We start from the raw sequence: 27,186 nt of genomic DNA on the forward strand, positions 1-27,186 counted from the left end.
GGGAAGGGGATTGTCAGACTTAAACTTGAGACGTTTGACACAAGCATCTAGAACATGACTTTATTGCTCGAATGTTCCTCTGTCCCCAGCATCACAAAGAAGCAAGGAAGTAAATATTAGGTATTTGGAATGTTTCACCTTTGGTTTTCGTTTGGGAAAATGGTCATTCTCTCTGATTGGACTGTTGCCATGGAGCATGTCCTATGAAAGCCCTAACTTGGCCCCTAGGAACTGACTGTGATTGTTCATATTAGATGATTAATTGCTTATGCAAGAACAAAGACTATCCCTGTGAGGAGGAAGGGCATGTCTTTATCGTGGCACCTCAAGGGTTAACCAAAGAGTGGTTTGAGATAACTCATTTCCATTTCGAATTTTCAAACCTCTGGAGAAAGACAAGCACAGTACGCCATTTCTGAATACCTCCTCCCAGACCCTACACTCTGCTCTGCACTTTCATGCAGGAGCAGGAGTTTCATGCTCCTGCACTCCCACAAGGAGAGATTTCCTTGGTTTAATAAGGTTTCCTTTTTTAAAATTCAAATACCTGTATGTCAGGTAAGGATGGAAATTAGTACAATCAGATGCGTTTCTATAAACTGAAATTAAGACCTTGAGCAACCTGGAGTTTTGATAGGATGGGGAGTTGGGAGGGTGAGGGAGGTGTTCAGGTTGAACTTGGGACACCTCACCAATACTTATACCTGGGTCTGGGACTGTTGTGTTGAGGAAGGAATATCAATGACTGGGGCCATTGAAAAGGAAGGTGAGGGAGTTGAGGACACACAAGTAAGAAAGAACACATTGGCTGGGCAGACATTTTTTACGTTAGAATTCTGGATCTCAGTGGGGTGACCTACATTGATTAGGGCTGGCTGGCAAAGGTTTCAAAGAAGAGAGAAGCTTACCATCAGGTAAGGAAGAAGTAAACATATATTAAGGACTGAAAATTAAGGGGAAGGGCAGGGTAGAGAAAAGGGGAGAAATTACAGTTTGTACAGTTAGCCACTTAATAGCATTTGGCAGAAAAGTTTGTTGAATTACTGTTTCTTTGTATTTGTAGTGCAAAAAGCTGTTGGCAAATGTCACTGAGTGATGTCTTTACTTGAGAACTGGCCAAAAGTTTGCCACCAAATTCTTCTAAATCTTTGAGTGTTTATAATGTTAGTTCTAACAATCTTTCCAGTTCTTTGAAGAGACTATGGGTTTAGGAAGGCTAGTATGTTTTGATCATTAAGTGGTTTTCTTGATGAGTAATGGGAAGGGTCTTTCCTTTAAGTCATTCTAATTGTATCCTCTTGATAGTTGAAATATATCAGATAAAGTAAAGCAATTTTTTTTTTTTTTTTGGTTACAGGAATAATTGTTTGCAAGTTTGTACAATTTAACTGGTAGAAGAAGGATTTAAAGTTTTTTTTTGTTTGTTTGTTTGGTTTTTTATTTGTTTGCCTGTTTTTAGCTAGAAAGTTTGATTCAAATTCTATGGTCATAAGAGTCAGACCTAAATGGACTCTCTTCTGTGGAGTAATGGATTCGAGAAGCATAACTCATTTCTTCATGTTTTATAAGGCAAGTAAGTTATTTATCTGACCACAAGTTGTTTCAATGTTTTTAACTTATGTTCTCAAATCCTTCTCCCCATTTCTTTACCAGTGATTTGAGAACGTGTAGCTCATCAAGCCACCAAGTTTATGTCTTAATTTGATTTATGTGAATCATGGCCCACATGAAGAGAAGAAAGAATGCATTATCCACTTGGTTATGCTGAGGTGGGGTAGAAACCCTCAATTTGAAGGTCCAGTTTCCAATCCATGCCCTAGCCATATGACCTTCTGCAATCTCCTATGTCTTTCTGGGTCTCGGTTTTCTTATAAATACAATGAAGAGATTGGGCTCAATAACCCATAAAGAGACCGTCGATTCTAATAGCCTGTTATGTGTTAAGAAATCTTATTTGTTGGGGCGCCTGGGGGGCTCATTTGGTTAAGTATCTGACTTCAGCTCAGGTCATGATCTCATGGTTCATGGGTTTGAGCCCTGAGTTGGCCTCTGGGCTGACAGCTCAGAGCCTGGAGCCTGCTTCAGACTTTGTGTCTCCCTCTCTGTCTCTGCCCCCTCCTTGCTTGTTCTCTGTCCCTCTCTCTCTCTCTCAAAAAAAAAAAAAAAAAAAAAAGCTGATTTGTTTAGAAAATATGAATCTGTTTCCAAAGTTTCTCCTAACTCTCGTTCTAAACCCTAGCCATTACGTTCATTCCTTTTGTGTTCGTTATTGAAAAGTCAGTTAACAATGCAAATGTGATATCTGGGAGGGGTTTAAGCATTCATTTTTTAAACAATATTTATTAGGGGCCAACTACACATCAGGCATTGTACTAAGCGATGGACTTATGACTTGGAAAAAGATAGCCTCTGTATGCCTTTTTTGAATTTATAGGTCAGTGGGAGGATACCACAAAATATACAGGAAATCCCAACAGCATAAAGGCTATAACTGAGGATGTTTAGGGAGGTATGGACATGTATAAGAGAAGCACCCATTAGGAAATCAAGGAAGGCTTCCTCTTGGTGGCTGGGATGTCTCAAGGGAGACTTGGAGGATGGTTAGGAGTAAGTCTGATGAAAAGGTGGGAAGAAGATTCCAGGGAGAGTAAATCACATATGTGACTTTTTGGACTTACACAGGAGCCAGAGGGTTAGAGAAACTTGAAAGGAATTCAATATGGCAGGAGCACAATATCTGTAGGAGAGTGGGTGGGGACCCTAGAGAAATGAGGATAACAATTCGAGTTCTCTTACTGTGGAGAAAGATTACTCTTCCTGCAGTGTGAAGAATGGGCAGTGAAAGGAAAAGCCTGGAGGCAGGCTTGGAGAGCAGAGAGTGGCCTGAACATCATAAGATGGTCAGAAAAGAGAGTAGACTTAGAGCAGTCAGGGAGGTGGAAATAAGACAGATTTGTGATGGGTCCAGCCTAGAGAGTGAGAAAGAGGGGCAAGATTGAGGCTGGATTTTTTTGTTTACACAGTTTCGTGAACAGCAGTGCCATTTGCTGAGCTAAGAGACAGAAGTAGAGTTGGTCTGGAGAAAAAGAAAAGTTAATTTTGGACAAGTGGAGCTTCAAATGGCCAGTCCATAGTAGGTGCTCAATAAATATTTATTGAATAAATGAACATGCAAGTAAAAATGAGGTCTAGTAGGCTCTCTACTAGCTGGCTCTCCTAGCCAGCAAAAGATCTTGAATGGAGAGTTCCATTTTTAAGTCTTTAATGTAAAGATGAAACCTAAAACCCTAGGAATGATTGAGATCATCCAATGGAAGAAGTACAGAGAAGGCAGGGGGGCCTAGGGGATGAACCTGGAGGAATATCAATCCCTGAGGGCAGACAGAGGCAGAGATGTTCTTGAAAGTGGCAGAGTAAGAGAGGTCATTAAATAGGAGTAAACACTAACCCCCTACAGGTAAGCGTTGTGAAGGCAGAGATATTCCTTTTGCTTATATTTGGGTGACTGCTAGGGACAGAATTGTCTCTCCAAAATTCATATCTTGAAGCCCTGACCTCCAAGGTTAACTGTGTCTGGAAATAGAATCTGTAGGGGGTGATTAAGGTTAAATGAGGTTATAGAGTCCTAATCTAATAGGACTGTGGCCTTGTAAGAAGAAGAGAGCACTTTCTCTGCTATGTGAGGACACAGGGAAAAGGCAGCCTTCTGAAAGCCAGGCAGTGAGCCCTCACTAGAATCTGACCTTGCTGTCACTCTCATCTCAGACTTCCAGCCCCCAGAAATGTAAGAAAATAAATGTCTGTTTTTAAGCCACTTAGCCTATGGTATTTTGTAACGGCAGCCTGAGCTAACTAGGGTAGTGTCCAACACTTAGAAATGGTCCTGGTAAATAGTAATTAGTCAACATTAAAAAAAATTGGTACATAATTGACATAACATTGTATTATCAATATATTTTTCCGAGTCAACTGAATGAATGAGTCATTCCTTGGCAAACTCGTAAATACATCACTTCCTTGAGACAGTGTGATTATAAATGAAGAAGATGGGAGAAGGGAGGAAGACTGGCTAGCATGGGGGTCTTGGGTACTTAGAGGGAGTGGGAAGGAGCCACTTTGCCCGATGAGTGAGGTGACAAAATGGGAAAAAAGACCTGAAAAGGCTCAGAATGCACAAATCTCTCTCTCTTTTTTTTTTTCATTTGGCTGCAACTTGGTTGATTACTAGGCATGTGTACATTTGTGTGTGTGTCTATGTGTGTGCATGTATGTGTGCAAAGGTCCTCCTCAACGTTAGATGGGACTATTTAAATCAATGTGACTTTAGCTATAATCTGGATATTGCTCTTGACAGAGAATACCCCAAACTGGCAATGAGATTCCTCAAATACATAACAGATAAAGGGAGGAAAAGGGACACAGTGTAATAACCATTGGAATAATTGGAATTCTTTTATCATTCATGGCACTTACGGTGAAAGTACTTTCTAATGTGTCTTCTGCCATATGTGATATAAGTAAATTATCTAAAAAAGATTCTAGAATGTTTAAAAAATCTTTTCAGGAAAATGTAAGGTGAAAGTTATTAAATTCTGTTAAACTGGTGAATTAAATATGAATCATTCACTGATTTATAATGAAGAGTAGCTACTCTGCCTGACAACCAAATATCCAAACTCTCTATCAGCTCCTGGGTAGTAAGCCAGGAAATGGCATCTGAAGTCCCAGAATTTGTGAGATTAAGGATCTTGGATTTGATTCTGGGCTTATAAGTCATTTTTTTTTAAATACAAAATTTGGTTTTGGAATGGCATGGGAAGAAAAGGCTGTTTAAGAACATGTTAAAGAATACGGATTCCACTTGGCCTCTTAGTAACTTGAATCTTTGCAGGCTTATGTAAAGTTTGTTACAATTAAAAAGGTCCCTGCATAGGGTGTTAGGAAAATTCTGTGGCCTTGAAGGAGCTGAGCCCCAGGGAAAGGCTTCTGACTGAGAGAAATCTAGCTCTGAACTTGGATGCCTTGGCAGAACTGCATTGCCCAGCACCAGGCTGGCTCTGTCATTGGCTGGAAATAGGGTATATGTGCTCCAGTTTGTAAGAGGTCACATTCTGGGCCAGGAGGCAAAATAAACCTATGGTGATAGATACGAGAACAGTGGTTGCCTGCAGGGGTTAGGAGTTGACTAGGGCGGGGCATGAAGGGGACTTTCTGGCGTGATAGAAACACTCCATGACCTCACTAAGGACATACCCATTTCTCTAAACTCATGTCTAAACTGGACATGGATGATATGTGCATTTCCCTGCATATAAGTTTTTCCTTATAAAACAAAAATCAAAGGTCAGTTGAAAAAAGTCTACGAGCTAATTAAAACCCCTTAAAACAGGCTGAATTCTTTAAAATGAGCAAAACTACCCAACTGTCCACCGATGGATGAATGGATAAAGAAGATGTGGTATATAGATACAAGGGAGTATTACTCGGCAATCAGAAAGAATGAAATCTTGCCATTTGCCACTATGTGGATGGAACTGGAGGGTGTTATGCTAAGTGAAATTAGTCAGTCAGAGAAAGACAAAAATCATATGACTTCACTCATATGAGAACTTTAAGAGACAGAACAGATGAACATAAGGGAAGGGAAGCAAAAATAATATAAAAACAGGGAAGGGGACAAAGTATAAGAGACTCTTAAATATGGAGAACAAACAGAGAGTTGCTGGAGGGGTTGTGGGAGGGGGGATGGGCTAAATGGGTCAGGGGCACTAAGGAATCTACTCCTGGAATCATTGTTGCACTAGATGCTAACTAATTTGGATGTAAATTAAAAAAAAAAAACAAAAAAACCCCAAAAATGCTTTGAATGGAGCTGGAGAAGAAGCTATGTTCAGTCATAGTACTATCTGGTTATGAACTAAGAATTCAGAGCTCTCTTGTGAGTCATGCTGCTAAGAATTGTAGGCTTCATCTTCAAGACTGTATGAATTTGAATTTTGACTTTATGGCCGTGGTCGGTATGAGGATACAAAGATAATCTTTTAGCAAAAACACTTGAAAATGGTAGAATGTCACATGGAAAGCGAGCTTTTAGAGATGGCTAGTGGATAACTTTGCTGTTACTTTTTTCTTGTAAGTATCTGGATTCATCAATTAGCCAGTATGTGATGACCCGATATGACCAGGCACAGTGCTAGGCACGCAGCGCATTCCCAAATAACTCTCTCTGCAGACTGGTCTCAAGGAGCTTCTCAGCAGGACAAGGGGATTAAACATACATATAAATAATTCGTTCAAGGAAGAATGTAATAAATGCATGAGAATACCACTGGCGTTCAATGGAGAGGAAATTCCTTTTAAAAAAGGAATCAAGGAAGACATTATGGGTGTGGTGGCATTTGGGCTGGGCCTTAAGGAAGAGCGTGCTTTCCCCTGACAAGGCAGCAAACGGGGGTCGTGGGCAGAGAGAATGTCGTCAGGAAAGCTGTGAGTGTCGGAGCATAAGGGTTTTGTTGGGCTGCAGCACAGGCTACACTTTGGAGGAGATACAGGAGAAAGTCCTGAACTCCGGGGGGAGCTACGATCTGGGTAAAGGTACAGCCGGGTCCTGAGAAGATGGGTCCTGAAGCAGTAAGGACCGAGGAAGTAAAAGGCGGCAGAATCTAAGTAGAGGGAAGGAAGAGACAGGCCGGTCGCTAGAAGGCTCTCCCAACAGGTCAGGTAATGCGGCTGAAGGAGAATGATGGAATTGGGGGACAGGGAGAGGCGGCAAGTCTGGAATGCTCAGCAACGTGGAAGACAAGAGAGGGAGGGACAGCTGTCACAGGAAGCTGAGAGACCGTCGTTCACCGACAGGAGGGACAGTGATGCTGTTCATAGGCCAGAGTGGAGAGGAACGTCATGTTTGTGGGAGAGAGGAGGATGACTCATTTTGAGCAAGCCAGCAATGCCCAGGAGACGCTGGAAAAGTGGGTCTGGATGTACACTCCGTGGTGGAGTTGGAGAGAGACGTGGCCCTTCTTCACCCACAAGTACCTGTAAGTCACGGCAGCGGGTGAGCATGTCCAGCGTGACAGTGTGGAGAGAGGGGGAAGAGGAGAGAGCTGGGAGCTAGCCGGACTGTGAGCTCGTTTGCCAGAAACACTGAAAGAAAATTGGCAAGGTGCCGGACCTCCCCCGGCCCTGTCCCCAAGCCTGGGAGATGGACCAGGAAGAGGAAAGAGAATGCTGGAGAGAAAGCATTCAAGAAAACTGCTTTTAGAGGACTCACCCTGATTGCTGGTCTCAGAATAATCAAAGCCTATGATTATTTGCAGATTCCCCTCCCTCTCTCCTTCTCTTTTTTCTTCCTTCTTTCTTTCTTTTCTCCCTTCCTTCCTTCCCTTCTTCTTCCTTCCTTGCATGTTCTTGTTTTATTTTGGACTGGCCTACGGCATGGGTGGCCACTGTTGACCTAAGGAGGAGTTAGGATTCACCACTGTCACCTACAAAGGGGTAACTGTCTTTTCAATATTTGTCTTTACAGCTGATTGTGGAGGAGGGAGAGCATCTCTGCCCCACTGTTGTAACACTTTGGGTCTGTTAAAGCATGACACATATATTTGCGATGTGACAACGTTAACATTTTTCTAACTCTTTTTTATACAACTTTTTACTTCTTTGTACTGCTCTCAAGAGCCACTCATAATATCTTGGTAACTGCATGAGATCCCAGGGCCAGAGACTGGCCACTCCTGGCATTGTGATTAGAGTCATTTAATACCCAAGGCCATGACTAACATCTGGCAACAAAAGCTCCTCTAGGTGTCACATGTCCTGGGACCTTGGGTGAGGGCAAAAAGGGAGCACCTTATTATTGTGAGTCAGTACCATGGTCAAGAGAAAAGTCGAGGACCAGGCGGGTCCATCCAGGGCACCGCTGAGAAGTGACAGACCCTCACCACAATCAATACCCGTGCAACCAGAAAGCCTAAAATCAGTTTCAAGTAGCCATACCCACCTTTGTCTTATCTTCATACCCAGGCTTTTAATAATATAGGTCTATTTTTTTGGATGTTTACAGAAAGCAGTCAACTGAGCTATTCGTGGAAAGGTTTGTGGGTTTGGTTAACGAGGTGGAGGAGTATTACATTTCAGCTGGAAACACATCCCTAGAATGCCAAAACCTTTATTCCAAAGTCTGGATTCCTGGTGCAATCGGAGGCACACGGCAATAGTGTGTCTGTTCAGAGGCTGGGGTGGGGGCTGGGGCCAGCAAGGCATTTGATCCGAGCGTATTCCAGAAGGCTTTTATTGTTAAATTACATTCTTCGGGAAAAACCGCCCATGTCACATTTTGTAAACTTGATATCCATACACTTTTGACTGGCATTCTATTTTAGCCATAAGCCTATGACTTACAGCAAGCCTGTTTTCCCTCTTGCTTAGGGTGGCAGCAGAAAGCTTGGGGCGCTTTCCGGGCTCCAAGGATGAGGAGCAAAAGGCGCCCGGGTTTTGCTTCTCCCCAATAACGCTGACCCTGGCTGTGCCACTCTGCTCTCAGGGAGCAGACGGCAAGCTTCTCCTCACTCCCCCCTGCCATCCATCCAGCTGGGTGCAGCAGCTCGGGCTGCCGTGCCTGCCGGGAGGGGCTGCGAAGTGCCCTGCCTACTGGCTGCCTCCTGAATCCCTGCCATTGCACACACAAACACATCCACACACACTGCCTCGCTCACGCACGGAGCTACACGCACACGCGAGCGCATTCCTCCCTTCATTCTCTGTCTCAGCCCCTGACTTCTACAAGCCCATGGAACATTTCTGGAAAGACACTCTTGATCCAGCAGGGTAGGGTTGTTTTGATTTCTCTCTTTGTAGCTTTAGCATTTTGAGAAAGCAACTTACCTTTCTGGCCAGTGTCTGTATCCTAGCAGGGAGATGAGGATTTGCTGCTTTCAGTTGGTTTCTGTGTGTATCTCCTTTTCCTTCCAGGACTTGTAGGATTCTTTGTGTAATTTATGTATAATTGGGTGGGTACTGATTTTTAAGAGCCCTATGAAGTGCTTTTGCATGTGTTTAAAAAAGATATTTGAAAACTGGAAGTGTGATTTATGGAAACGAAATCATCTGTAAAAAAATTGCTTTGGAAAGTAATGGTTGCTGGCCATAAAGAGACATATCTGTGATTCACCTAATGTGTTTTTAACCCTTTCTTTGCCTACAATCTATGGCTATTGATGCTAAGCTCAATTTTGTCTTCATATTAAACTCACTACATCTTCATATTGTCCAAAAATCATCTGTCTGTTCTTGTAAGAACTAGGTAAAACGTGTACTTATTAGTATTTAAAAAAACAAAACAAAACAACAACCACCTACTCTTAGTAACAGCAACCTTGGCATTTATCTGTGCCACGAACGTTTTGTTGGGTACTCTGTTGGCTGTTTGGAATAGCAGTTAAAGCAAAGCATTGATGATCATATCAGGTGGTTGTATCAGAGTCTATTAGGCTGGGGCAAAGGAAGTTTATCACAAAGTATAAACTACCGAGGATTGTGGGTGCACAATATATTACCCGTATCTTTTGTGTGGTGTATACAGATATATATGTTGCTTGTGTGTGTATGCTTAGATTTTAATTCAGTTAAAAACTTTTTTTCTCTTTCTTTTTCATCTGAATATTTGATTCTGCATAGCCTAGCCGAAGTGAACGGAAAAGGTCCAATTGTAGGACTAAAGAACAGAAATGTAGTATTGCAGGTCAAAATTTGTTGGTTAGACCACCAGTGTAACATAGTGGCCAGAGAGTTGGTTAATGAATTGAGGTTACATTTCGTATGAAAAGGTCCCATTTCATATGCAACTTTCTGAAGTTTTGGTTGCATAACCTGTGGAAGACACGAACACCCATGTGTGCCTAACCAAAGGTTTTTGTGAATCATCGTTCACATGAGAATTCATAATGGGAGCATACAGTACCGTGGTCCAACACAAACATGCAAGCCAGGCTGGGAGCATCTCAGAAGGTCGTGGCTAGAAGACCACTCTGGGGCAATTTTGCAGATGAGGAAACTGAGGTCTGGCACTGTGCTTCTGATGGCAGAGTGCAGCTCTTCCTGTAGGTACACCTTTGAATCTCCGTCCCCCTTCCCCCCCCCCCCCCACCCCCCCAGATGTCTCCTCTCAGTGCCTGCAGCTGCTAAATATAGCTGTCTGTGGCTGGCTGCACATGCAACCGCACACCCCATTCTATCTGCCATATCTCAGTTACAGAGTGGCCCTCCCCAGGGTCATTCTATGTACACACTACATATTTCCAGCCAACTAGGAGAGTGAATCAAACAGAAAGAGAGACAAACAGAGATAGAACGAAGTCTGGCTTGGGGCACATAAGGCAGCACCGGACAGAAAGCCGGCCCCTGGATTAGGCTCGCGAGTTTGTTTTAAACCTCGTCTTCCCTGGGCCACCTTTAGGAGATCCCGCTGCGTCCCCCTCCCGCCCTGTCCTCCTCCTGCAGTGAAATTTAGCCTCCAACCCGCAGCGACAAGTAAAGTAAAGTTCAGGGAAGCTGCTCTTTGGGATCGCTCCAAAACGACTTGCTGCCCGGAGTGATGTTTAAACCAATGTCAGTGCAAGGCAACAGCCCCTGGCCGGCTTCCAGCACCTTTGTGATGCATACGAGCGCGGGAGACCGGTACTTAAAGTTGGAGACTCGAAGCCCGGGAGTTGGCTGAGCGCGCTCGCGCCGGGCTGCACTTGCTCGCGTCTGGCCGCCGGGCTCCGCGGGACGGGCCGGCTCCCGGGGCAGGGCCAGAGCTCGCTTCGCGGTGGGACATGCGCTGCGCCGCCTCTAACCGCGGGCTGTGCTCTTCTTCCAGGTGGCCGGTCGGCTGCTGAGCCCTCTGCCGCGCGGGGAGACCGTGTGCGCCTTGCCCACGGCCACTGACCATGACCATGACCCTCCACACCAAAGCGTCTGGAATGGCCCTGCTGCATCAAATCCAAGGGAACGAGCTGGAGACCCTGAACCGCCCGCAGCTCAAGATCCCCCTGGAGCGGCCCCTGGGCGAGGTGTACGTGGACGGCAGCAAGCCCGCCGTGTACAGCTATCCCGAGGGCGCCGCGTACGACTTCAACGCCGCGCCCGCCGCCTCCGCGCCGGTCTACGGCCAGTCGGGCCTCGCCTATGGCTCCGGGTCCGAGGCGGCGGCGTTCGGCGCCAACGGCCTGGGGGGCTTCCCGCCGCTCAACAGCGTGTCTCCGAGCCCGCTGGTGCTGCTGCACCCGCCGCCGCAGCTCTCGCCCTTCCTGCACCCCCACGGCCAGCAGGTGCCCTATTACCTGGAGAACGAGCCGAGCGGCTACGCCGTGCGCGAGGCCGGTCCTCCCGCGTTCTACAGGTACCCGCGCCGCGCGCCGCGCCGCGCCACGTCGGGGTGGCCCGCCGCGCGCCCGGCGGTCGGGAGGGAGGGAGGGGGCCGCGCCGCCGGGAGCTCGCCGGAGGCCGCAGCCTGCGGGGCCGAAACCGGGCAGCCCGGCCGCAGGGGCTGCGGGACGCGCGGCCCGACCCGGGTCGGGGGGCGGCGGTGGTTGGTAGATCTTGGTTCGAGAGCCAAGTTCTCTCGCTTGGCAGCAGCTTAAAGAAAATGCTGTTCTCCACCCCCTACCATCTGCGTAAGAGGCAGCTCCGAAAACCCGTGGGCTTCCTAACTCATTTTGGAAAGTCGTATAAAGCGGCAGTTATTTGTTGGGGGAAACACCCCAAAGCAAAAACAAAACAAAACAAAACAAAACACCCACAACAAAAACCCCAGCAAAGCTCTTGGAGTCCCTAGTCAATGTCCTGCTTTGGTATTTAAGGCTAGAGGTGTTTGGGGTTAGCGGAGCTCCGAGTTTAATTTATTACTACTGTTATTTGCAATTATTTTTTAATGTGCTCGCAAAATTTCCTTTCATCTAGAATTTCGGATTAGAAATATGCACGCTACTATTATGGTGACGATGATTTTTGTTTGTTTGTTTTAGCAAGCAATTCGCAGCACCTACTTTCTCCCCCTTCCTCTCCATCCCAAGTTCAAGGGCTTTTGGATTGAATTGCGCTCCTCAGATGAGCAATAGAAGAATTGAATGAGTCTGAACAAGTTTCTGATTTCTGAGTTATCTGGCTGGGTCAGTGTTGGAGCAGATTGCTGGCGTATGACTTCTGACAGTCGAAGATTTATAGGTGTCTTGTCAGTTTACAACGTGTGGCATCAAAGAGCATTTTGAAATAACTCTTCTAGCTAAGTTACATCTCCGGCCTACCGGGCAGAGAATGCCCCACCCCCTCCCACCCAGTGGTGTGCGGGCTCAGGTGGGTTCTGTGCCTTTCAGTCTGTAGAAGCGGTGTGAGCATTCCAGGACATGCAGTAACACATTTGTGACTTAAGTGGCCAGTGTTTTGTGTCTTTATTCTCCCCCACCCCCACCCCCATCCCCAGGATTATACTTTTCTCCCTTCTCCCCTTCCCCTTTGACAGTTTCTCTGTTCTCTTTCTGATGGGCCTGGGAAGGGCTTAGGTGGGTGACCCTGATGAACGCCTGTGCCCTAGCCATCCAAGGCCAGTTAGACTCTGGAGTGGGTTTGGAAGGCCTCAGGGTGCCCACATGGCTGGGTACTAAGTTAGGCACAGACTGCAGACTGGTGCCTGGACTGGCCTCCTGCCCTCACCTGGACCCTTGTGCATTGCAAGCCGCAGACTGTTTTCTATTCAGTGTTCTATTTCCAGAGATATTCATAGCAGAAGAAACAGGAGGAAGGCACAGTTTGGCCCCAGATGATACGGAAGGGCATCCTCTTGGGGTATCTGAACATACCCCCTATCCTTCAACCTTCTCAAAGGACTTCAGAGCATCCCACAGCCAGACAGGTTCAGACTGAATTATTACTTAAAAGACAAAGAATGAACAAAACTTTAAAAAGGTGGCATATTTTGAATTAATTTTACTTGTTTTAATTCAGGGTTAAAATGGAAAGAGAAAGAATCTCTTCCTTTTTTTTTTTTTTTTTTAAAGTGTTAGAACAAAATATAACGATTAAGTCTTATTCTCACAACCTTTTAAACTCCTCAATGTGAAGGAAGGCACTGGTATGATGTGAATTCCATAACCTTCTGGTGGACTCCAGAAACTATTTTCCTCTCCATTTAATTTTCAGTTCTTTTATTGCAAATTAATCCTACTGAATTCAATGGGCACTAATGAGACTGCTCCTTGGTGGATTATTTACTGCCTTGCTACTAATTACAAAGTGAGCATGGTCACATAAAGAGGGGACCACATTTTATTCAGAATTGTTCATCATCCCAGTGACAAATAATATCACTATGATATGCCCCATCTTAAACTTTTTGCATTGGATGATATTCAAATATGTTTGGAATAGTGAAAAAAAATGACACGGAACTTTAATAATGAAGTAAAAATTCATACACGTTGGATTCCATGTGGAAAATTTCTCTGTAGTTTATTTCCTATAACATCCTTGGTTTGAATGCTGCCTCTCAGGAACCAGGGCAGAAGAGACCTTCATGCAGGTGTTGTTTCAAATGGACAGATGTTATTTAATATTTTTACCCTCTCAGTTTTCATGTTTGAATAACTCTGGGTACAAAGAATTGACCAGGCTCTTGTAGAAACTGTCTCTTGTCTTCAGTAGTTTCCAAAGTTTTGGGAGTTGAAAGCAGTGTTTTGAAACTGCTTGTCATAACCCAGGGGATCATGAAATCAGTTTAGTGATTCCAGAGCATTTTTTCTTAAGGAATAAAATAGAAAAGAATATCATAGAAGATATCAGAGTGCATGATATTTAGTAAGGGTGGGTTTTGTTCTGGAAAATTTGTTTTAATTATATATGCTTGTATGAGCCGACTATGATGTAAAACGTATTTCTTGCTGTGGAAGTTTGAAAGTTAGTGGCCTAACATGTTATGACCAGTAGAGACAAAAAATTCGGGTAAGTGGTCGGTCGTTTTAGCTACACAAACTAAAAAGCTATTTAAATCGTCTTTATTTTATTTCCCCCCTAGAAGTTAGCTGGTGTCTTCAGGTCAGTTAGATTAAGCTTTACTATTTTTGATTCTTAACTTTTCCATTTGTAAAATGGTGCTGTCATGTGGATTGTCCCGCTGAATGTCCCGCTGGGATGTTCAGAGAATTTATGTGAAGTTCACATCATTTAGCATGAAGATATTATGGTTACTTTCTTCTAGGGGCCACAGTATGCAGCCATATCGATCTATAGAGGAATGTAATAGATAAAACTGCCCTGGGCATACAATAATGTGAGAAAGATGGTCACGCGTCCCAACCAATTGTTGAGAGGGAATACATTTGTAAACAGGCAGAGCTGTGACTTTGCAAGATGTGTCTTACCTGAAATTTCATAGTGAAGGCAACTGGGAGTCATCTCAGCCTCGGTTCTTTATAGTGTTCAAACAACCTAGGAGGTTTGAATAAAACTAAAGGTGAAATGTAATTATATCCACCTTGTTTTTAAAAATTCAGGTTAAGTATTTAGTGCTCCGCATTCATTTCAGTTTTACTACTCAATATTCTTAAAGGCTCAATATTGCCCCCGCTTCTTCCCCAAAACTTAGCAAACACACTGATTTTTTGCATCAGAGTCAATGCCCAGTAATTGGTATGCTGGCTGTGTGCATATTTTGAGTGAATAGTATGTACTTTGGTGATCATTTAAAACTATTTCTCAACTTCGAATAAAGCTCATTTCTAGGGAGAGATTTGAAGAGCTAATTTTCAAGTTTCCAATAATTCTTTCCTTGTATTTAGGTGATATTTTAGGACCCTTTATATCTGCTCTCATTTTATTCATTTAAGTTGCTACTGTTTACCTGACATTTTGTGTTGGTCTAAGAATAGTTGAAGGCGCCACATACTGCCTCGAGAATGAGTGGATTTTAGGTTGAAAGCAGAATCACATCTTGAATCCCCATTTCATTTTCACCTACTCCATGTGGCTTGTACCTATTTGGTAGAAAGCCTCTGAGAGATAATTGCCACTTATTCTAATCTGCTTTCTCGCACTCAGTTAATTTGGATCCTTGGATTGCTTTTGTGAATATATATATTTCGGATGTGACATTCAGGATTTGGGAAGATCCCGCTTTAGCATTTTGGTTTCCTCTTGTTTTAAGACTATAAAAGAAGGGGGCAGGGGGCAAGAAAACAATGGCGGGAAACATGCATATCAGGAAAAACTATACCAGATGGCAAACTTTCTGTTAATGATAAGATATTAATAATTTTGTCAGGTGGGATAATATATATGAAAGCAGTGCATAAACTATCCAAGAGTTCGATATTGTATTATTTCTTTCACCCAGTAATATTCATTCTGGTGCTTTTGCAAGCTAAAAGATAGTAGGAAAGGACAAATTTAAGTGGTCAGGAGTTTCACTGCAAATATAAATTAATGGTAATGTGAGATCATTTTTCTGTGGAAGTCAAATTTAAATAAAATCTTTATCACCATCCGCAATATTTGTTTGCAGCCAGGCTTCTCATAAATAACGTTTGTTTATAGATACATTTTAAAAAGTCAAAACCCTGATTATGTGAAAATAGTTTTACACAAGGAAAGACATGAATTATAATTATATTTTTTTTCTAAAACACCTACTCAGCACAAAACTAATACATCTGACTCCTCCTTGCGACATTCGTATTATTTTTAATGTAACTTTAGAAGAACCCGGCACAAGGAACCGCATGCTAAATGTGTTCCTCTCTTTTCCAGGATACATTGAACGGACAGGACAAATTAGTCATTTAGCTTCATTCCAAGATGCTGTTTGCTTTTTGAAGCAGGAAAGCATAGAACGGCCACAACTGTTTAGCACCAAGGCGCATACTCCAGAGAAAGATGCTTTATAAATCCCCAAAACGCAGACACTTGAGCATAGACCGACCAAAGTGAAAGTGTGAGAGATTTCATAGAAAGGAGGCAGCCTGTCAAAGCCATCAAGTAGTTTTATTTTATATTTTAAGCATTGCCAGTGCATTGACAGATAATGCCATTTTTTGAAAAGGTGTGTTTGAGCTGTTCCCTGCTCCACCCCGAAAACGTGACGCTCCTGCTGCACTCTGAAATCCGGAGAATTCAGTGGGCTGGAGGTGAAGCCCCTTTATGATATTCTTGATCTCATGAGGAAAGAAACCATACTTGCTGAGTTTTGCACCTCGGAGAATATTGTTAGGAATTTCGAGGGAGGCTCTGCATTAATCAGCAACACTTTCAATTATATGTATATGTTTAGACCCTATTAAGAATATGACAGGTAGAAAGACAACTCTTTTGGTCCCAGCTGACGAAATTGGATGTAGTTTAAGAAGGTAAATAATTTCAAGAAGCTGGGTCGATTAAGAAACGGTGTGACTGCCACTTGTAAGTGATGTGGTGCTGTGCTGAAGAGAGAATGTTGCGGGTGGTAGTGGGGGTGGTGAGAATGAGAACCGTAGTGACAGTGGCAGTGAAGTTCTGGTGTTAGCTGGGGTAGGCAGCATTCTAGATGTCTGTTTCACAGCCTGGAGAGGTTTATCCCACGCTGAAATCCAATTCTTGTAATGTACTTCACTTATTTTGGGGTGGTTATAATTTAAGTAAATAGTCAATATTTCAATGATGAGATTATCAATTATATGAATACCATAAATCTAATAAGTACTTATGACTACTATGCAGAAAATTTGAAAAGAAATCTCCAAACAAGCCTGGATTTTTTTTTTTTTTTTTTTTTTTTTTGGTTTTCCCTCTGCACGTTTTCGAGGGACAGAATTGGGTCCTTAGTCTGCTGCAACATCTATTTTAATTGTGTGCTCATTGATGAGATAGTAGGCTAGTTTGTCTTGTAATTTTCTACTTTCTGTGAATTACGCCTTGGGAAAAATAGAAGTTCACTTAAAGCCAATAAAGCTCATTAAGAAACGTTCCGGACTAGATATTTCCAAATAAGCCCTGGATAAACTCGGATGGGGCTCTTCTTTTTTATTTTTTTATTCCTTATTTTTTGGTAATGTTTATTTATTTTTGAGAGAGAGAGAGACAGACAGAGCATGAGCAGGGGAGAGGCAGAGAGAGGGGGAGACCCAGAATCCGAAGCAGGCTCCAGGCTCCGAGCTGTCAGCACAGAGCCCGCCGCGGGGCTCAAACCCACAAACCGTGAGATCCTGACCTGAGCCGTGGGGCGCTTAAGAGTGAGCCACCCAGGCGCCCCAGGGCTCTTCTTTTAGACAGTTCCCCAAGTGTTGTCAGTTTCAGGGGGGAGAGAATGGCCTCCGCATTTTAACGCTCAGATTCTCACCTCCGGCTCAGAAGCTCCAGAGGGGTCTGGTCCCAAAGCCCCCTGCTGCCATTCCCAGCTTGCATCCTCCTCCAGCTGGGGGGCTCCTTCTGCCAGTTGCCAAACAGCGGCTTGTGTAGGGCCCCAGCCGCCGATGTGGGTGTGCCAGGCACCACTTCCTGGGCAGTTTTCTTGGCAACTTGACTCACTTTTCTCATAGAAAGACTTGGGATTTTTTTCCCCTAAGATCCTGGAGGTAAAAGACAATTTTCTTTTAATTTCCCTGCAACTAAATGCTGTTAGAAATAGTCATTTTTGCATTGGCATACTTCCTCGGTTTTCTTCTGATTTTTTAAGTAATCCGTTCTCATAGTTTCTCCTTTCTTTGCTTTATTTTCTAATGTTCTTTAAACTTTTTGGCTTCTTTCCCCCTATCAAGTTAGTTTTCTTTTCTTTCTTCTTTCCTTCTTTCTTTCTTCTTTCTTTCTTTCTTTCTTTCTTTCTTTCTTCTTTCTTTTTCTGTTTTAGTTGCTCCCTCTGCATATTCCCAGATTTTTTTTCTTCCACCTATTCTGGTTTATTTCTTTATTGACCTGTTTCATCTGTTATTTTAATGAAATTTGGAACGGGGCTCAATAGAGTTCCTACCTAGCACGGGAAAGCCAGTGTTATAAGAATAACCCAGAATAGCATTAACTACAGTAAAAGCTTTAAAAACAATTTTTTTTCTTGTCTCTAAGGATAGAAATTAAAAACAAAACAAAACAAAATCAGAAAGAAATTTTCACTTAAGTGGGATTGCTTTGACAGTTCACTCATTTATTCATTCATTTGGTTACCTTGTCTCATGTGTATAGTTCATCAGTGGCACAGATGAAATAAAACACATTTTTGTATTCCTAGCAGTTCACATATCAGTGTTAGCGCACAGTAGGTATGTGGATGGGGGGAGCCTGAGGGCCAGTCTTCTGCATGTGTATTTGTATGGAGATAACTGAAGGGCAGCCTTGGCCGCTGTCTCTCTCAAAGTTCTAGGTCCATGTGAATTTACACAAGTCATTTAAAGCTCACTGGGACTTTTCATTCTGTCAACAAAAACACTCCTTTTTGAACAGTCAGGTGCATCCATGATTCATTTTACTTACATCACTAAAGTATTTTCATTGATGTGTTTTTTTTTGTTTTGTTGTTATTTGTCTGTTGTTTGCTTTTGTGAAATTTTTGCAATACGACATTGCCAGAAACGTAATTGATTTTAAGGGTCCCTTCTGTTAACTTTACGTTTTCTGCCTTTTTTTTTAGAAGACCTTACAAATGATTACATTTATTTCTGCAAGAATATTTCGAGCAATTCAGAAAGAAAGGATGTACCTTCTGAGTACAAGATACAATTTACTTACATGGAGAAATTATTTTCTTTAACGCTCTGAAAACCCCGTGGGACCTTTGGAAATCTGTTTGCTTTCTAATAGGAGGAATCCCTGAGCACTGGTCCAAACAGAGATGTATCTTATTCAATGCATTCATCTCAGGTCTTAGCAACGTGCGTGGCACGTGGAAGTCCTGAGAAGCTTTTAGCTGAGTGGATGGCTGCTGGTAGGCAGCAAACATCAGTTACACGGATTCGTTCATGTCCCTTACTGGAAGAATGGCCATTCAGGAGGGGGTCTTTAGCTGTGATTGGAGGAGTGCGGGGAGTTTGTGAATCCCTCTCCCTCAGGAATAAAAGTAGAAAGGAGTCCGAGGGATGTTCCAAGTACAGTTGATTCTCCTTATTCGGGATTCCATATTTTCGAATTTGCCTACTTGCTAAAATTTATTTATAACCCCCAAATCAGTACTCATGGCACTTTCTCGGGCATTTGCAGACATGTGCAGAGTGGGGAAAAATTTGAGTCATCTGACATGCATGTTCCCAGCTGAGGTCAAACAAGGCGACACGCTGCCTTCTTGTGTCAGCTCTCCTACTGTGAACAAGTGTCCTGTGTGTGTCCATGCAGTGCCACGCTTTTTTTTTTTTTTTTTTTTTTTGGCATTTTTGTGCTCTCTGTGGGTGACTTTGCTGTTTAAAAGGACCCCCAAGCATAATGCTGGAGCGCTGTCTAATGTTCCTAAGTGCAAGAAGGCTGTGATGTGTCTGATGTAGAGAAAATGAGTGTGTTAGGTAAACTTTGAGCATGAGTTATAGTGCTGTTGGCTGTGAGTTCAATGTTAATGAATCACCAATACATGTTAAATATGATATCTTTAAACAGAAACACACATGAAATGAGGCTATGTATTAATTGGTTGATGGGAATGTTATGATCAGAGGCTTGCAAGAACCTAATCCCATATTTCCCCTTGGAGCAGTGGGTTAGAATTCACTGATTTACTTACTGTTCATGGAAACTTTAAAGTCACCACTACCGCAAATAATGAGACTTGCTACTATGCGGTAGAGTGATTTCAGTACAGATTTGGGAGGCCGGCAGCTTATGTTTCTGGCTTGGCTCCTGCCTAGCTGTAATCTCCGGTTCAAGCGTGCCTCAGTTTACTCGCTTGTAAAATGCCAATCAAAATAGGACCTATCTCTTCTGGTTGTTGTGGGGATTAAACAAGTTCATAGAGGTTTGAAAACATGCCTGGCACATAGCAAGTCATTATTTTTATGACCGCTTGAGAAGACAGTTGGCAGCTTTGCACTGAAGCAGGTGACTATGAGGGCTCTTTAAGACTCTGGAATGTTTGTGACTTCCCTATGTTTGTTTATTTTGCCTTCAAGGGACAAACTTTAATACCCTATTGTGATTAGAAGCTAAATTCTTTCAACCTAAAGGAAGCAGGAAGCTAATATTTCTTGGAATGCTTAGTGTATGCCAGGTGGTATTCTAGAAAAACAAAACAAAGCAATTGTAATAAACTCCAAATGAGTAAAAATAAGTGTATCAATAAAAAAAAGTGAGGGGCGTTAGGCACTGTGGGCTGGACCAGTCCCAGAGAGGGAAGTGGTTGAGAATGTGGTGAGCAGTTTGTGGAGACGCTATGGCGTACAGAGGGCAAGGAAGGCATTTGTCTGTGATTTGGAAAACAGGAACACGGAGAAGGGAGAGGGATGGACGTGAACATCATAGCGCGTCTGCGAAAGTGGATTTTCAACCGTGGCTGCACGTTGGAATCAAGGATGATTTCAGAATCACCCCGGTGGTTTTGCCGTGTTGGCCCTGTGGGGGACCGTCGAAAGCCAGGTCTGCCCGATTTCCTAGTCTTCGGTTCATCCAGCCACATGGGTCTCAGAAGCAAAGGGTAAAAAGAGGTGCTGAGGGAGAAGAGTGACCGTGACATCAATTTCTACTCATCGTCTTTGCAAAATAAGATTTGAGGTAGGCAGGTGCGCTGGGTGCTGACCGGATGCAAAGCGGGGAAATTGAGGAATATGAGGCGGTAGACTTTTGCCGCAGGATGTGATGAAATTAGGAAACGCGCACACACCTGTGCCCGGGAGCCTTCGTGATGTAGGGTTGTGTTGAGGGTTTAGATAATTGACAGTAATTGAAACCCTTAGGCCTCCCCGCTCCCAACCCCACCCCTGCCAGGGTCCTCTTTGCTTTAACTGCCATACATGAGACTCCAGCATGGTTTATGCAACCTGAAACCCCTAAATATCAGTACAGTTCATGCATTGCACCAAATTTCCAGTTGCATGTGTGGAAAGTTCCCTGGAGGCTTTGACGTGGAGGACTTACTTAAAGCTCCCTTCGTGTACTCTGTCATGAAGTATTTGGCAGAATGTTTTTGGCAGATAGAATGTGTGCAATTTTTTTTTAATTAAAAATTTTTTTAACGTTTTGTTACTTATTTTTTGAGAGAGAGACAGAGCATAAGCAGAGGAGGGGCAGAGAGAGAGGGAGACAGAGAGTCTCAAGCAGGCTCCAGGCTCTGAGCTGTCGGCACAGAGCCCCACGGGGGGCTCGAACCCAGAAACTGCGAGATGATGACGTGAGCCGAAGTTGGATGCTTAACCGACTGAGCCACCCAGGTGCCCCAGAATGTGTGCACTTTTTAATGCTTCCTTCCTTCACTCCCCGCCCCCCCCCCCCCTTTGCGTTTGAGAAAACTCGCTTATCAATAAGGGAAATGGGTGGTATCCAGCTGCTCTGGCTGGACGTGAAGGCCCAGGGTGCAGTTTGGTGAGGCTTCCCCACGCTGTTCAGTTCTCATGGCTGCCGTTTCCTCATGTGACTGCCAAGAGTCATCAGCTAAAAGCAAGTCCTTGAAATCTCAGCACGTGTTTCAGTGCGGCTCCTTGGATTAGCCGCGAGCCGGAGTCTCCTTGAGCGCCCACACGACTTGACTTGCTGTGCCAGTTCCAGGCCTTTCTGGTTCCTTGTTCTTTGCTTCTGGTGCTCAGCAGCCGTGACCGACGAAACCAGAGTTGCTTTTCTAAGAAGTCTGTGTTTGACCTTGGGAAATGGCCAGCGAAGTTATCAGGTAACTTGGAGAAGTGTTCACTTGTTCTGGCGTTTCTGTGTCCAACAGCTGTAGGTCCCAGAGGCGCGGTCCCAGTCATTCATAACATCTGAAAACACACAGACAAGAAGTTTCTTCTCAGACGTTTCTCATGTCATTCTCTCATTTTCCACACACGGCCAGCTCTCCGTTATCGCTGCCATAAGTTCCCTATTGGCTTTTCAGCTTTCGAGCTTTCACACTCTGATTTTTCAATTTGCTACCTCAGCTTACTACCCAAAGCATATACTGGATTTGATCCTTCCTCTGCTCAAAACCCTCCTGTGGCTTCTCACTCGTCACAGAACACGTGCACACCCCGTTCAAAGCCCTTGTAATTTGATTCTGACTGATCTCCTCTCATCCACGAAGCTCCTGTTCAAAACCGTGTTTAAATGGCACTTCCCACCTCTTCACAGTTATTTCCATCTCTGGTGTGTACCTTTCTTTCGTCTGGTCCCATCTCTGTTAGGCCAGGAGTCAAGGTTCAGCTCAAATGTCGCCCCTACCAGCTGGGTTTTCCACCTGGCATTCTCTCAGATGTTCATGGTGCACGTAGCACCTTTTTTAAAAAATTTTTTTGGTACTTCTACAATGGAAATTCCCACACAGAATGCCTTTCATTATGGCTGTAGCTAAATTGGTCTATGGATTTTATTAATTTTATAGGTTAAAGTAATGTCATAGAATTTATTTATTAATGGATATATTCACTCGGCAATCTTTTTTTTTTCTGGCAAACTTTATTAAATGTTGATCAGGTACTGACCTCCATGTAGATACTGGATGCCAAATCTGTTGTCAAGTTGCTTATAGACTGAAAGAGGGAGATTGATGAATGTGTAAACCGTTAAAAAAAACCAGTGGAATAAGAATCGTCACAGAGAAGAGACCAGTAGACTGTGGAGGGGCCCTTCACCCGATGGACAGCCCCCATCTGTGAATGCAGAGGTCCAAAAGGTTTACTGGAAAGAGGATTTAGCCAGGCAGAGAAGGGCAGGCGAGGCCGTATAGAGATGCTGGATCCTACTGCCAGATCCTTCCTATGTTTCCAGCCCAGTTCCTTTGACAGAATAACTGCTCAGTAAGTTACAGAGCCAAATTGTTGAATTCAGCAAATAAAGCTAAGTTGGTAAGAATCAGAGCAATAACTTGAATAATAGCCATTGCTGGTTTCTTTTGAGCATAGTGCACCAGGGACCTTGCTGAAAGCCTTAAATGGAAGATCGCGTTGGTATTCTTATACCAACCACAAGACGCTGGTACTGTTATTATTCTTAGTTTACGGATAACAAAACTAAGACCGAGAGAGGGGAGGTGACCTGCCCAAGTCACACAGCCAGTCCTAATTCAGTCATGGAAGATCAGGGACTCTAAGTCTAAAAGCTGGACTTTGGAGCTCAAGTTTTACCCACTAGAGTATACGCAGAAAAATTGATAGGGTGTCTTCTGTCGCTGACTGATTTACTTGGCAGTTGGTTTGTTAATTCTTTGCAATATTTTTATAGTTGGTTGTGACAATGCTTTAATCTTAGGTTATGTCTCCAGGTTGCTTCTTTTAGTTTTATGGGAAATGAATGTTTTTATGATATTTGCTAAAAGCATGTTTCAACATTTTTTCCATTAAGTAGGGGGATGGTTTTCCTTTCTAGTATCAGAAGGAGCCATTGAACAAAATCCTACACAGAATTCCTGATAGGAATCTAATGCTTTTCTCTGTATGTGAAACTCACCAAAGAATTTTAAATCTGGACAGGAATATAGCATTCATTTGGTTCAATCCTCTCTTTACACAGAAAAATTCATGAAATTACAGTATTTTAAACCTAGGAGGGACCTTACGCATGATGTATTCCTACCTCTTTATTTTCCAAGCAAAGTGATTAAAATCTAGAGAGGTGAAGGGGCTCCCCCAAAATATCAGTGTGGGCAGAGAACCAGCCCATGTTGCTAGTGGGGTCAGAGAACCCATGTTGCCTCCAGCCAGTGACTTCATACTTGACACATGGAGGTGTGACCAGCCTCCATTCACTGAGGACATGGTTGTGGTGCTAGCATGGAGAGTGGAAGCTTAAGCAGAGTGGAATGGAGGAATGCCTGATAGTGATCGCTGCAGAACTGTAATGATGGTAAAAGTGAGTGAGTGTTCCAGCCCTGCCTGTCTGGACAGGCCATCTGTTTAATTGGCATATGGTCCGAGGGACAATTTATGATCCTGGTTTGCCACTTCAGTGTTTTTTGTTTGTTTGCTTGTTTTGTTTTTTAAGTAGGCTTCACATCTAGTGTGGAGCCCAACATAGGGCTTGAACTCAGGACCCCGAGATCATGACTTGAACTGAGATCTGGACGCTTAACTAACTGAGCCACCAGGTGCCCCTTGGTTTGGCACTTTGGTTTTAAGACCCTAGTAGAAACTTACTACCTGTCCTTACATTTAGATCATGTCCTCTCGGTTCTAATAAGTGTATCTTATTTACTTAGTGATTGAAGAGTGCCTTTCTTGTTTTCTTTTTTCTTTGTTCAGGACTTAACAGGAATGACTAGATTTCTCTAGAGACTTATATTGACTCTTTTCAGATTTCTAAGGCAGTTGGGCACTATTTTTATTTCACAATTACAAATGTGAAAATGGAACTTGCATTATTTCATAATAGATATTTCACCTTAGTATTGGCAAAATTAAAAAAGAAATAGCCCAGTCTGTGCTTGACCCAGCAGCCAGGTTACAATATAATTTTTTTTTAAAATGTGGTCCTGTATTGAAAAACATGCGTCTTCTTTGCAGGTAATTAATAAGCCCGATGTTGGTTATATACTGTTTACTATTAAATGTTTCCCTTTGTAGTTTAATATTGCTCCAGGAAATGAAATGTAAGTTTAATAAGAATGGCAACTGATGGAACCATATGTCCTAAGTATAATTCATGTTCCTGATAAATGTGTTAAAGAAGGGCATGTGTGGCCGATGGATTATAACTGTACTAACCTAAGATCATTTGACACCATTTATTCTATAGAAATTTATATTTATCAAGGCAGGATTTATAATTAAACAAAACTATCGATTTTTTTTCACTCTCAATTCTTTTAATGTTACTGAACTGTTAATCAATTTTAACAGCTCTGTAACGGTTAGACTCGTCAGGTAAAATGTATAAAAAGGAGATATTAATCTTGTAATTCACAACAGTGTAAAGAGAATCATGTAGAAATTAAATCTGTTTTTATTAACATTTTGTGGCATTTGTTTGTATGAAAGAAAAATAATTTGAGGGGATAGAACTTACTATATAGACTTTTCAGGTTGCCCTTCTTATTTCTTTTCTGTTTCGTGAAAAATTGTAGACCAAAATGTATTTACTTCCGGTTGTGAAAGTGCCATCAATATGCTCTCAGCAAAATGATTTCCACTAAGAAGTTGAAAACACAGCTACCGCAGTGATATTTTGAGAGGCATATGCCCTGAGATCTATGTTCTGGTGGCTCCTTATGAACAGGTGATGTGACACACAGAAATGATGATTAGGTCAGTGGCGACTTTTTCTAAGTCAATATTTCTCCTCAGAAGATGATTATTTTAATCTTCTCAGAGTCCAGGCTAAAACTTTCTAATTGGATCTACCCAAGGGAGAGCAGCAGCAGGAGGACGGAAAGTGAGAAAGATCAATTAAAGCCCCAAGCCTCACGGGACTTTGCTAGATAGTACTTACCTGTGAATGACCTAAGCTGTGTGAATCAGAAGGTACATTAGTCTTTTAACTTCCTAGGTAATTTTAGTAAATGGGTGAATGTTAATTTAATGTGATATCCCATTGGCCCAAGACCTAATGCACCTTTAGCTTGCCTAATTTTGTCTAAAATCGGCTTTTGTCTCTTGATGAGAAAAGCATGGTTAAGCCTGTTATGATTAACCTTCCCCACTGTCCTGAACTCAACTCTATAATTTCTGCCGGATTTTTGGATCTCTGTTGTCTTCTCTGAAAAGCATTGTATTTGAGATTGCCAAACAAAATATCGGATGTGCTGGTAATTTTTAGTCTCAGATAAATAACAAAAAGTTTTAGGCATAACCATGTCCTATGCAACATTATACTAGAAAATTCTTTATTGTTTATCTGAAATTCAATTTAACAGGGCATCTTGAATTTTTATTGGTTAAATCTGGCAGGCATAACGGTGTTGCCTTACTGTTTACTGTGTTTCATTTTTGAAGCCTGAAGGTTATTTTTTATGGCTTCCCCTTCTAGCAAGTACACAGATACCTGCCTGCCTTTTCCCTAACAGGAAAGGAGGCAGGCTGACACAGAATTTGCACACTTATTTTCGCCATTGTCATTAATTGTAATTAAGGACATAGGGTTTAGAGTAAACACAGAATGACATAGGTATTCATTGTATCCCCTGACAAGATAGATGAAAATACAAGGGCACACATTACAACGTTAATATTACAAGATTACAATTTTGCACGAGGAGAAAATCAACAAGTAGGGCCTGGTTAAAAGAGACCTTGTGGCCAGAACTACTAATTAGTAGCTTTTGTTGAGGCATGAAGCGAGTGCTATAGAAACAACACTTTTCTTGGTTGTCTTGGGGGAATTCTCTTATATTTTTGTGTCATCATTAGATTTCAGAAAATTGTGTAGAAAGTATTCTCTGAAGTGCTCTCTTCTCGAGTGTGAAAGATTTGGAAGGAGAAAGCACCACTCCTATCTAGGCAACACGTTAAATAGATTTGCGTTTCCCCTCTTCCACTCCTTGGGTTGCAGCACGTGGGGGTGGTAGAGTGGATAGAGAGCTTGTGCTTGGACATCGTGGCTTGGAAGACTGGGTGGGGGCTTATGGGGAAGACATGTGGCGTGGGGATCTCCCTTGAGGGAGGTTGCAAAAAAGTCCAGGCTGTGGGGTGAAAAAGGAGGTGCACTGGAGTCAGTGGTATAAGAAATCCTCCAATAATCTTCTGAGTGTAGTTCAGATAGCCGTATGTGTGTCGTTTTCTGGGGGTGGGGGGTGGGGTGGGGGGGGAAGTCCCTGAAGTCTTTTGAGTGAGACCACAGGGAATGGAATATGAGCGAGAATTTCCCAAGTCCTTGGAAATATTTCCTTTTGCTCCCTCCCAACCCAAGGACCACGAAGAACCCCCAGAGTCATACCCCAAGACATAGCTTGGAGGTAAGAGTTGAGCAAGGCTAGAAGGGTTTTCTCCAGTGTTCTCAGCTGCTTAGGAAACTCGTGGCTTTGACTGGTGGCAGCTGAGGCCACTGACTAACAGCTGAGTGGTTTCGTCCCGACTGGACGTGAGCCGGGCTTGGGCAGAGTACTGGGGATGGGAAGGTAGTGAATCAAAGGTTGGCTTGTTTGGTTGTTTGTTTTTGGCT

At 43.0% G+C, this 27,186-nt stretch overlaps 1 protein-coding gene across 3 annotated transcripts in view; it reads left to right on the forward strand.

The window, feature by feature from the left end:
• Positions 1 to 27,186, forward strand: part of ESR1 (estrogen receptor 1) — a 376,799-nt gene that overhangs the window by 93,797 nt on the left and 255,816 nt on the right. The window contains exons 1-2 of one of the 3 annotated variants that reach the window (XM_060616917.3): positions 8,576 to 8,826; positions 10,859 to 11,380. In XM_060616917.3, coding sequence (XP_060472900.1) covers positions 10,929 to 11,380 — 452 coding nt within the window. In that variant the 5' untranslated portion in view covers positions 8,576 to 8,826; positions 10,859 to 10,928. Of the gene's footprint in view, positions 1 to 8,575; positions 8,827 to 10,226; positions 11,381 to 27,186 lie in introns of those variants that run through there. The other 2 variants (XM_060616918.3, XM_078447465.2) reach the window with 2 other exon arrangements.

This window comes from Panthera onca, chromosome B2, assembly GCF_046562875.1.
Source record: "Panthera onca isolate mPanOnc1 chromosome B2, mPanOnc1 haplotype 2, whole genome shotgun sequence".
Lineage (NCBI taxonomy): Eukaryota > Metazoa > Chordata > Mammalia > Carnivora > Felidae > Panthera > Panthera onca.